At 49.9% G+C, this 12,198-nt stretch overlaps 1 protein-coding gene across 1 annotated transcript in view; it reads right to left on the bottom strand.

Annotated features, from left to right (window-relative positions):
• Positions 1–592: 592 nt before the first annotated feature.
• The window catches only part of ZNF333 (zinc finger protein 333), a 36,822-nt gene continuing 25,216 nt past the window's right edge, over positions 593–12,198 (bottom strand). Inside the window, exons 7-12 of the mRNA XM_027582313.2 lie at positions 11,464–11,551; positions 5,010–5,098; positions 4,255–4,381; positions 3,721–3,816; positions 2,623–2,699; positions 593–2,111 (exon numbers count right to left, since the gene is read on the bottom strand). Of these exons, the coding sequence (XP_027438114.2) occupies positions 1,017–2,111; positions 2,623–2,699; positions 3,721–3,816; positions 4,255–4,381; positions 5,010–5,098; positions 11,464–11,551 (1,572 nt within the window). The 3' untranslated portion in view covers positions 593–1,016. The remainder of the gene's footprint in view (positions 2,112–2,622; positions 2,700–3,720; positions 3,817–4,254; positions 4,382–5,009; positions 5,099–11,463; positions 11,552–12,198) is intronic.

The following is a 12,198-nucleotide window of genomic DNA, read 5'->3' as shown; positions in this document are numbered from 1 at the left end:
ACCCATGAAGCATTTATGAAAACTGACCCTATACTAAGTGCATCAGATACTGCATTTGGTGGTAATAAACCCATCCTACCCTCTCCCACCCCATCCCCAAAATAGCAATGTCATGTGCCAGTAAGAAGTGCATCTTTTTCATGTCACAAGATGTCCACAAACAAACAGTCCAGGGCAGCTACACAAAGATACCATGGGGAGACGGGTTGGTATGACTTCTGGCCACACTCTCCTTAGCCTGTGGCTTTCACCCTCATGGTCATGGGATGGCTCCTCTAGCACTGGACATCATGTCTGTTTGTACAAAGGGCAAGACGTGGAGGGATCAAGCTAAATGTTCCTTTGCAACATCCTTCCCAGGTATCACACCCAATGACTTCTCATACTTAGAAAGGCGAGGACTGGGGGCGCGGCCCCTCCTCCAGCTGCAAGGACCGGGAGATAGAGGTTTTTTTAACAGTGCACGTTACCAATCTGAACAAAAAAACGTAAGTCCTGTCGTAAGGAAGAAGGGGTAATTCTGACAGGCAACTAACGATACACCACACTAAAAACAGATACCTAACATTCAATAACATAAAGACCACATTCTCTGCTCACAATGTAATTAAATTAGAAACCAACAACAGAAAGTTATGAACTAAAAAAAAAAAAAAAAAACCCATATACATGCAGGAACTCTCCAGAAGGACAGAAATGTTCTATATCTTAAATGGCGTGTAGGTTACATATATATATGCATGCACCAGAGTCTTCCAACTGTACACTTAAGATTTATGCATTTCACTATAAGTAATTATACCTCTATAAAAATATACCCATGTCCTGTTATTCTTAAAATCTAATTACAAATAACTCACAGGCCAAAGAATAAGTGATAATAGAAACTAAGACAATATTTAGATTTCAACCAAAATGAAAATATTATACATCAAAACATGTGACGTGGCTAAACAAGTACTACGAGAGATGATTATAGCCCAGAACGTGTATACTTTTAAAAACTTGGAAGTCAGTCAGCAAGGGGCCCCCCCATACGGATGGGACACTGATAAAGGCAGGCCACCGTTCGCAACATTCTCTCTCCCGGCATGAATCCTTTTATGCACAGTAAGCGAAGAGCTGTGCCTGAAGGCTTTCTCACACTGATTGCATTCATAGGGTTTCCCCGCAGTGTGAGTTCTCACATGCACGATAAGGTGTGAAGACTGACCAAAGGCTCGCCCGCATTCCTGACAGGCATAGGGCTTCTTGCCGGTGTGGGTCCTCGCATGTTTCCTGAGGGATGAGGGTTCACTGAAGGCTCGCCCGCATTCCTGACACACATAGGGCTTCTCTCCAGTGTGAGTTCGCATGTGACTCTTGAGCGTTGAGAGGCGACTCAAGACCTGCCCACAAGTAGCGCACTCATACAGTTTCTCCCCGGTGTGTATCCTCTTGTGGACGTTGAGATGAGTGCTCGTCCGGAAGGGCTTCCCACACTGGTTACACGCATATGGCTTCTCCCTGGTGTGAGTGCGCAGGTGTGTCTTCAGCGACGAGTGCTCCCTGAAGGCTTTCCCACACTGACTGCATCCAAAGGGCTTCTCCCCAGTGTGAGTCCTCAGGTGGCTCCTCAGGGAGGTCGGCTGATTAAATGCTTTCCCACAGTCCTTACACTCATAGGGCTTCTCACCTGTGTGGTTTCGCTGGTGCAGAATCAGGTTAAAGTTCCTTGTGAAGGTTTTCCCACACTGAGCACATTCGAAGGGCTTCTCCCCAGTGTGAGTCCTCAGGTGGCGCCGCAGATTCGAGGAGTACTTGAAGGCTTGCCGGCACTCCTGACATTCAAAGCACTTCTCCGTGGTATGAGTCTTCTGGTGCCTGATCAGGTCGGAGCTGTATCTGAAGGATTTCTCACATTTGTTACATGCGTAGGTTTTGTCCCCATGACAGATCTTGTCAGGCACGATTAGGTGAGCAGGCTGGAAGAAGGATTCTCCACCCTCGTGGCATTTATAGGGGTTGCCGCCAGCATGAATTCTCTGATACTGAAAAAGTGGTTCAATGCCGTGAAAGGGTTCCCCAAGTTCACTGTATTTATAGAGTTTTTCTCCAGTCTGGCGTTGCTCCTGTCAAGTGAGGAAAATAGGAATCTCAAAGACTATTACGTTCACAGACTCTCCCCCAGGTGAATTACATGTAGGGAAAAGGCATTTCTATAGCTGAAGCTTTTACCATTTCAGTGCGTCTGGGCCATTTCTACCCTGAGTCCCTTCAAGTGGATGCTCTGCCACAGAGAGCTGTCATTTTTGTTATGTTTGTGAGGCCTCTTAGACGCAGACTTTTGCCGAGTTAAAGGCAAATTATGTTTTAAACACTTGATGTCTGTTCACATTTATAAACATGGCTGCTTGTGGAAACTCTGGGAAACACATGCCTTGATCTACATGGAGGGTTTTCCCCAACTCATGACATTCACAGACTCTCTCCCAAGAACCTGCTTTCCCCTGAGTGTACACCACTTGCCTTGAATCTCTCTCTCTCTCTCTCTCTCTGGCCTCTTGTGCTGCTTTTCTAATCTACAGCAACCCCAGACTTGTCCTACAACAGAGGACGAAGAAAAATCCTTGGGCACCTTACCCTTTTCATGCCAATGGATGGAATCTCTGCAAAAATATCTTGGTTAGAAATTGGATCTTGGGGTTGATGCTGAGGTTCTGGAATGAATAAGGATAGAAAAATTAAGTACCCGGGGAAAGAAACTGTGGGACCAAGGCAACCAAAACACTAAGAAGAGAACATGTGGATTTTCTTTTTTAAATACCGATTCAAGGGCGCCCGGGTGGCTCAGTTGGTTAAGTGACTGCCTTCAGCTCCGGTCATGATTCCGGACTCCCGGGATCGAGTCCCGCATCGGGCTCCCTGCTCAGCGAGGAGCCTGCTTCTCCCTCTGAGCCTCCCCCCTCATGTACTCTCTCTCTCTCATTCTCGCTCTCTCAAATAAATAAATATTTTTTTTTTAAAAATACCAATTCTAGGGGCGCCTGGGTGGCTCAGTCAGTTAAGTGTCTGACTCTTGATTTTGGCTCAGGTCATGGTCTCAAGGCTGTGAGATCGAGCCCTGCATCAGGCTCCGCATTCAGTAGGGAGTCTGCCTGAGATTCTCTCTCTTCCTCTCCCTCTGCGCCTCCCCCCACTCATGTGCACAAATAAATACTCTCTCTCTCCCACACACACAAATAATCTTTTTTAAAAAATAAAAAATAAATACTGATTCTAACTATGGTAGGAAATTGTGAAGAGGAAGAATGTATCAAAGAGTAAAGGAAATTTTAAGGTATTTGGCCACGTAAGGAGTCACATAACCATAGGAACAAGGAACGGAGATGGTAGATAAGTTACTGAGAAAGAGTTCTCTGAAGACTGAGACTGAAATTGAGAGAATGTATTGGCAAGAAAATACACTGGGGAGGCACCGGATAAAGCATACACACATTGTATACACATAAAATCCACACTGGATAAACTATACACGTGGAAATGATAAATGTGAAGAGGAGGTAGGACAAATCATTCTATGAAACCAGAGTAGAGTATTATGGACAAAAAGGAAGGAGGTGGAATCCAGTAAAGCAGCTCCCGTAAGGGCACTCGAAGTGTTTCCCTTACTGACAATTTCCAAACCTAACACTCATCTTTCAATCAGAGCTGCTGCTCCCTGATCTGCCTGCTGCTCACCTGGATGGGTTCCTGGGAAGCTTCTTCTCTCAGGGGGCCACAGCTCTTCTCCTGGCTCCAAGTGGGAAAACGTACTGGGTTTGCCTAGCTGATCTCCTGCTCATGGGGAAAGATGCAGGGTGTGAGCAGACCGTGCCTGCCATTAACCAGCGTTGATATTCTGAAGTCTTTAGGGGCACTGGGGAAGGGAAGAGCAAAATGAGCCTGCCTACATTCTCACGGGCATGGCAGGGCTTACACTAAGGAACCAAAGTATAAGCTCCCTCACTGGGTCCCAAAGGACAATGGGATTCTCCAGGCCCCAAAACCCAGGGCCTCGCTCAGAAACACACTTGAAAAGCCCAGAAACTTTTAACCATGGAGAAACAGCAGCAAAGATACCTTCATTTCCACAGGGGAGCCCCTAGACTGTAAGCACTATTAGAGCAGGATTTGTCCGATTTTTTTCACCTCTTGATTTCCCAAACCAGCACACCTCCAGGAACGCATAGGTGCCGCAGGAGTGTGTAGATGAAGCAACAAGCCTGGCCTTACCCACGGAGGCCAGGTTCCTATAGTTCTCCAGCATCACATCTCTGTACAGACTTCTCTGGGCAGAGTCTAGAAACATCCATTCTTCTGGGGTGAACAACACAGCGACATCTGCAAAGGTGACTGGTTCCTGCAACACACACCCGTCCCAGCTCAGCCGGAGGCCACCCCCACCAGTACTCAGGAGGCTGGTGAGGGGGCCAGCCGGCCTGGGGAAGGGAGACCCATGCAGAGGATTCTCAGATGGGGCTCTGAGGTCTCAGAATCTGCCCTTTGACTCAGACCCCAGAACTAGAACACTCCTCTATCTACTCCTTCCTCCCTGAGGGACAGCATCCAGACGTGTGGTATCAAAGGACTGAGCCACTGGCAACTAGCCAGGAAGCCCTGGCAGTTTTATTCCCTTCCAGCTCCAGGATCCAGCAGACCTGAGCATGTTGCCGGAAAGAGAGAAGTATTCAGTAAATGACAACTGTTTGCCCCGAGAAACCGTGAAGACTAGGAGGCAAGGACAGCTCACAGCCTTGCTGTTTTCCCTCCTGATGCTCAGCAGAATGAGGCATTCCACAGCTAGGGAAGGTCTGAATGAAGCGGTGGGACTGCTGCCTGGGTTGTCCCAGGCACCTCCCCCTGACACATATTACGGGAGGTCCAGTGCCTGGAGGCCTGGAGACCAGCCCTGTGGGGTCAAGAAGCTCTAGTCCAAGGGAAGAGAACAAGGGCCCAAGCAAGAAGAGCAACAGGGATTTCTTACTTACCCACGGACAGGTGATCAGTACCCCCGGAGCCACAGCTTCGTCCTCTGTGCCCTCCTTCTGGAGCCAGGCGGGGTCCTGGGCAAGCAGAGCTATAGGAAAGGAGGGAAGGCCAGGAGGCCCTGTGAGCACACCCACAGGACCGAAGGTTGCCCACCCCGACTGTGAGTGACCCTGTGTGCACACACATATGCACACACTCACAGGGACACACACACGTACAAGAGACACACACATGCACTTGCACACACTCACACTTAGGGACACGTGCACACTCACACACACATACACGTGCATGCATTCACACAAACATGCAGACGCATATACACACAGACACAAAACATACGTACACGTGCACATACACATACTGAGAAGAACGTGCAAACACCCACATACACGTGCACGTTTTTTCCATTCCGAATCTCTGGAGTCACGGTCTCAATTCACCAACAGACTCTGGAGTTTCTGGGGCACCCCCCACTGCCCCTTGATTCAGGCCTGGGTCAGCATTCCTCCCTAGCTGCTCGGCCCCTTCCTCTGCCCCACTCTGCGGGGCCGGTAGCACCCCAGGACTTACCATAAGGAGGGGACAGAGAAGCTGCCCGCACCCCAAGTCTGCCTGTGAGAAGGCAGCATCTCCCCTTCCTGCCTTCAAATCAACCACACCCCTCCCCTGCCCCGGGCCTCCTGGCTCGGCCTATTACAGACGAGCAAGTGACCCCCCACACACACACCTTCTCTTGTCTCCCTGTGCCCCCACCTCCCACCGCAACGGGACCCTCCCCCTCAGAAATCAATCCTGACCTAAAAAATAATGCATATCATACAAATAAATAAAATAAATTGCAGATAATAAAAAAAGAAAACCTGAACCATGTCCAATCTCTGACCATACATATTCCCCTCCTGGGGCTGGTGTAACAAAGTACCACAAACTGAGAGGCTTAAAGCCACAGATGCGTATTCTCTCTCGGTTCTGGAGAACAGAAGTCCAAGACCAAGGTGTCAGCAGGGCCGCGCTCCCTCTGACGCACTGGGCAGAATCCCTCCTCGCCTCTTCCTGGCTCCTGGCGGTGGCTGTCCGGAATCCTGGGTGCTCCTTGGCCTGCAGCTGCATCCGTCTGATCTCTGCATCTGTCGTCACGTGGCTGTCCTCTCCCCACTGTGTCCCTGTCTCCCCCCGGCATGTTTCTTTTTTTTTTTTTTTTAAGATTTTATTTATTTGACAGAGAGAGAGCAGGGAGAAGGGGCAGAGGCAGAGGGAGAAGCAGGCTCCCCACTGAGCAGTAAGCCCGATGCAGGGCTGGATCCCAGGACCCTGGGATCATGACCTGAGCCAAAGGCAGACGCTTAGCCAACTGAGCCACCCAGGCGCCCCCACATTTCTCTTCTTAAAAGGACACCACCAGTCACACTGGAGAGCCCCCCCCCATCCTGACCTCACTTTAACTCGATGGCAGCTGCAGAGACCTATTTCCAAGTAAGGTCCCAGTCACAGTCACAGGTACCAGCAGCTAATTAGGACGTCAATATGCCTTTTTTGGGGGGCCACAATTTAAGCCAAAACACTCTGCTTTACCCTCTACATACTGTTTTTGTTCCCCACTGTGGGCAACCAACCCACCGTCCATTTCCTTACCTCCTGCTTACTCACGATCACCACCACTCCAAGGACAGGCACCTCACTCAGACCACCAGTGACCCCCCATCCCTGGTGGGGATCCAGTCGATGTGTGCAGTCATCTAATCCCTCCACCCTGAAGTGACCACACCCCCAGCTCCTTCTGTCTCCTGTACAACACCCTCCTCCATCCCTCACCCTTCTCACTTCCTTCAGCCTCTGCCTTGGCAGGTAGCCTCACCCGCTCTGGGCATCAGGTCCCAGCCCGGCTGACCGGGCCCAAACCCCCAGGCTGATTCTCTCCCCTGAACTCCAGACCCACCTCCACACCATCAGCTCAGGTCCCCACTCATCTGTCTGGGGAATTCGCCTTACGACCACAGTGAGCTGGGGGGCAGGGCTGCTGCCACTGCAGGCCTTGAACTTGCCCTGCTGGGTTTCAAGATTGCTTGGGACCCATAACCCCTTCTTTCTCTCCCTTTGGGAGAGGTAGCGTGTAACCTGTGCATGTCCCACCAATGTCTTTTGGAAGCAGAGGACTTGTTTTCTCATTTCACAGGTTCACAGATGAAGAAGAATTTTGCCCCTGGGAGAGACCACACCCCGAGTCTCACCCATGCCTGATTTAGATGATTCATATGGACTTGGGGACTTTTTGAGTTGATGAGATTTGGGACTTAGAGTTGATGCTGGAATGGGTAAAAACTTTGGGGGTGTCAGGATCATCTGACTGTATTTTGTATGTGGGGAGGACATGAATTTGGGGGAGGGGGACCAGAGGGCTGACCGTTATGGGTTGAATTGTGTCCCCCCAAGTTATTTTAAGTTGTAACCCCCCCACTACCTCAAAATGTGACCTTATTTAGAAACAGGGTCTTTGCAGATGCGATTAGCTAAGATGAAGTCACAGTGGAGTGGAGTGGTCCCCACACCCAATATGACTAGTGTCCTAAGAAGAGGAGAAAAGACAGAAGCAGGGACACAGGAGGGGAGAGGGCCATGTGACGACACAGCAATGTAGCTACAAGCCAAGGAACACCAGGGATTGCCAGGAAGGAGCCTCCCCACAGGCTTCACAGGAAGCACGGCCCTGCCAAACACCCTGATTGGAGACTTCTGGCCTCCAGAAATGTGAGATATGAACTTCTGTTGTCTCATCCCCCCTCAAAAAACTGTGCTCATCACCTTACTCTCAAAGGCTGTTCTCCTTCCAGTGTCCCTGATCTCAGGAAGCGACATCCCTGCCTCAGATGGGAAATCTCGCCCCTGACACCCTGCAGACCCCAACAATTAATCCAAAAAAAAAAAAAAAAAAAATCCAAAAACTATACAAAAAAAAAAAAAAAAAACCCAAAAAACAAAAACCACCTCAGTGATGACATCGCTACAGAGAGCACTCATCTCCCGCCGGCCCCACCCACCCTACTCCCTTCCTCCTACCCCGGTCCCCACCATGGCTCCTGCCAACATCAGGCCTTTCCTTTTTGAATCCACTGAAGGATCACTCACTCCCTCAGAGTGCCTCCCCTCCTCAGCATCCTTCTTTTCTCTAGAAGGACCCTCCCCCTTTCCTCACAGCCCCTACCTATTTGTAACCACATGGTTATTGGCTTCCTTAGGTGTGTATTTTCTGCCACTCTCGCAGGATTAGACGCTTCGGAAGAACAAGCTAGACTTCCCTTTCCTTTCACCCCCGCCCTTCCCGCACTGTGCTTGGCACATGAATGCTCTGGCTTGTCTGGTAAATGAAAGCATGCAGGACTCACCAAATTCTCTCAAAGCAACCTCCTGCATATGTCTTAAATCATTCCACAAATCCCTCCCCTGTAGACAAGAATTAACACAACAGGCCCGACTGCTGGCCCTTGGGAACATGGATCTCCAGAGGGTTCCCACCACCCTAACTGGCAGGAGGGGCTCACTCTTTTTAAACTGTTTCTATGAACACTGTGGTTTGTGCTGAACGCCTGCTTTCCTTCCAGGAGTCCAGCGCCTACTGACAGGAGTCAGGTTCATGCTGGGCAGAGGGTGCCGACGTGACCAGCCCCGAGTGAAAAGCCTGGGCACCAAGTCTCTCCTGAGGTTCCCTGGTAGACATCACCTCACATGTGTTGTCACAGCTTGTTGCTGGGGGTATTAAGCATGTCCTGTGTGACTCCAGAAGCTCATGCCTAGACTCCCCCAGACTTCACCTAATGCTCCAGTGGACTGAGCTCTGCGCCCCTTCACTGTGATAAATCACCACCATAAGTACGACTGTGGGTCGAGGCCTAGGAGTCCTAGTGAATGGCCACAACTGGGCATGGTCTCAGGGACCCCGCCACACCCACTCCACACTCACCGCTGGTCAAGGCCACTGCCACCGCATTCCTCACTGCCTCCACCCACCGCTCAGATCCTCCCTGAGGCCCCGCCACCTCCCAGATGTTGGAGGGTTCTGCTAAAACTGCAGATGCACGGCACCACTCACCCAAACACATCCCTGGCTCCCGGCAGCCTAAGCACGCAGGCCGGGATTCTCCTCCCATGCTTCCAGGCCCTGAATGATCTGGAGCCCAACCCTCTGCAGTCAGCTCACACCACTCTCCCCTCCCTCTGCTCCCTTCACACAGCCTTCCGTGGGTCCCTGGGCACACCAGGCTCTCTGCCTGCCCGCCTCCCCCCTGGGAGGAATTTTACAGATGCCATTCCTAGGCCTGAAATCCTCCCCCCAAGCCTTCTCCCAACACCCCAACATCTTACCACACTAAATGATACAGTAAATATCATGATCTAAGTCGATACTCATCCCCCAGGGCACATGTGGCAAAGTCCGGTATCTGTCAGCTCCGCTGCATAACCAAACACCACAGACAGGGCAGCTTAAACGGTAGAAATTTACTTCCTCACAGTTCTGGAGGCTGGAAGTCTGAAAGCGGGGTGCCAGCATGGTCGGGCTGGTGAGAGCGGTCTTCCTGGCTTGTACACAAAAGTCTTCTACTGTGTCCTCACTTGGCAGGGAGCTCTGGTGTCTCTCCCTCTTTTTATAAGGACACCAGTTCTATGGTATTGGGGCACCACCCTCATGACCGCCTGCAACCTTAACCACCTCCTTAAAGGCCCAGCCTCCACCCAATATGGTCACATGGGAGGTTAGGGCTACAGCATATGATCTTGGGGGGCAGGGGGGTGGGGACCAGCCACAGCTTCTGGAGACATTTTCAGCTGTCATGACTAGGGGCTTAATTGTGTCCCTCTAAAAACTCATAGGATGAAGTCCTAATTAATACCCAGTACCTAGGGGCGCCTGGGTGGCTCAGTCGGTTAAGCGTCTGCCTTCAGCTCAGGTCATGATCCCAAGGTCCTGGGATCGAGCCCCACATCGGGCTCCCTGCTCAGGAGGCAGTCTGCTTCTCCCTCTCCCTCTGTCTGCCACTCTGCCTACTTGTGCTTTCTCTCTATCTCTCTGCCAAATAAATAAATAAAATCTTTAAAAAAAAAATACCCAGTACCTCAGAATAGGACCATATTTGGACATGGGGTCTTTAAAGAGGTCATTAAAATGGGGTCAGTTGGGTGGGCCTTAATCCAATATGACTGGTGTCCTTATAAGAAAACAAAATTTGAACAGAGACATATACAGAAAAAGAAAACACAAGAAGACAACCACCTATAAGCCAAGGAGAGATGCCTGGAACAGATCACAGCCCTGAGAAGAACCAACCCTGACAATCCCTTGAACTCACACTTCTGGCCTCCAGAACTGTGAGAAAACAAGTTTTTGTGGTTGAGCCACTCAGTCTGTGGTCCTTTGTTATGGTGGCCCTGGTGGATCAACACAGGAGGCGCTACTGGCATCTAGTGGGTGGAGGTCAGGGATGCCGCTAAACATCCCACGGTGCACAGAACGGCCCCACCACAGAGAAGGATCCAACCCGATGTCAGTGTGCTGCAGCTGAGAACCCATGGTCTGACTTCCAGTTTCCAGAAACTCCTCTCTGCCCCCAAGATAAAGCCCTCGTGTTACATGCTTCCATTGTATTCTGGTCTTCGTTGAAAAATAGGACCGCCCAGGCAGACTGTGAGCTCCACAGGGAAGGGGCCAATGTTTTATTTGAGATTGTCTCCCAGTGCCCACCTCACCACAGGGTGGCCAACTACAGCACCTGAAGAGTCATACTTCAAGAGCACAGGGTACTCCAAGTACTTCAAGAGTACTTCAAGGCAAAGCCTTGCCCAGAAAGCTTACCAAAAATACATAGAAGAGCAACACATAACATAACCTAAGAATTACTTCCTGTCAATGATATAATAGATTCCAAACGCAAGACTGAATGATACTGTTCAGAAACAAAGTTTATTATTCTCACTAGAAGGCAAGATGGAAGGAGATAAATGCCTTGAAATTATAGCTAAGATGTTATTTGTCCCCCAGAATTAATTTTTCCCCCCACTTCTCAGGACATATGGTTTGTTTTAACCTCATTCTTTATAAGCTCAGTTAAAACATATGCCATTTACAGTAAATTCAACTGTCATCTTCAGCATCTACATAACTGTGGAGAATTTAACCTTGCCCAAAAAGAGGTCTGGACTTGGCCACAGCTGAAAGGGATCTGCTCTTTCTTAACAGAAAGACCAAAGACCAAAAAAAAAAAAGATTCCCAGCCCACAATCCTGAAAATGTGCCTTTCCTCTTGAATGCATAAAGAACGGTGACATGACTTTATCTATTCTCTCTTTCCAGTACAGGGAAATGCCTGCGGTCAGAGGAAGGGGGGCGGGTACAAGTTCCCGGACACAACAGAGCACAGGCGGGGACCCCCAGGCTGCCAATTCCACCCGGCGCTCACTCACCAGAACCCCCGGCCGTCCCCAGCTCTGGAACACCCAGTGCAGGCACCGGCATGGCCATCCTCTGAATCTGCACAGCCGCCTTCAGCCCCTAGACAGAGTGACAGGGACAGATCAGAGTCACACGGTCAATGGAATCTGTTCCCAGCTCCTCACCGTGACCGAATTTGCAAGACTGACCCTGCTCTGGAAACACATTGATAGGGCGCCTGGGTGGCTCAGTCGGTTAAGCGACTGCCTTCAGCTCAGGTCATGATCCTGGAGTCCCGGGATCGAGTCCCACATCGGGCTCCCTGCTCAGCGAAGAGCCTGCTTCTCCCTCTGACCCTCCCCCCTCTCATGTACTCTCTCTCTCTCTCATTCTCACTCTCTCAAAATAAATAAATCTTTAAAAAAAAAAAAAGAAAAAGAAACACACTGATAACTGAGACATGCCCAGTGTAGCTTGTCCAGATTAATCCAATCCGTGGGTACAAAACTAATCACTGTGATAGAATTTCAACTTCAAAAAGGAATGGAATATGCACCCCAATGTTCCTAGCAGCAATGTCCGCAATAGCCAAACTGTGGAAAGAGCCGAGATGCCCTTCAACAGATGAATGGATAAAGAAGATGTGGTCCATATATACGATGGAATATTGCTCAGCCATCAGAAAGGATGAATACCCACCATTTGCATCAACATGGATGGAACTGGAGGGGATTATGCTAAGTGAAATAAGTCAAGCAGAGAAAGTC

This window comes from Zalophus californianus, chromosome 1, assembly GCF_009762305.2.
Source record: "Zalophus californianus isolate mZalCal1 chromosome 1, mZalCal1.pri.v2, whole genome shotgun sequence".
Classification (NCBI taxonomy): domain Eukaryota; kingdom Metazoa; phylum Chordata; class Mammalia; order Carnivora; family Otariidae; genus Zalophus; species Zalophus californianus.
Note: the sequence above shows the minus strand (reverse complement) of the source record. Positions and strands in the feature narration are given on the sequence as shown.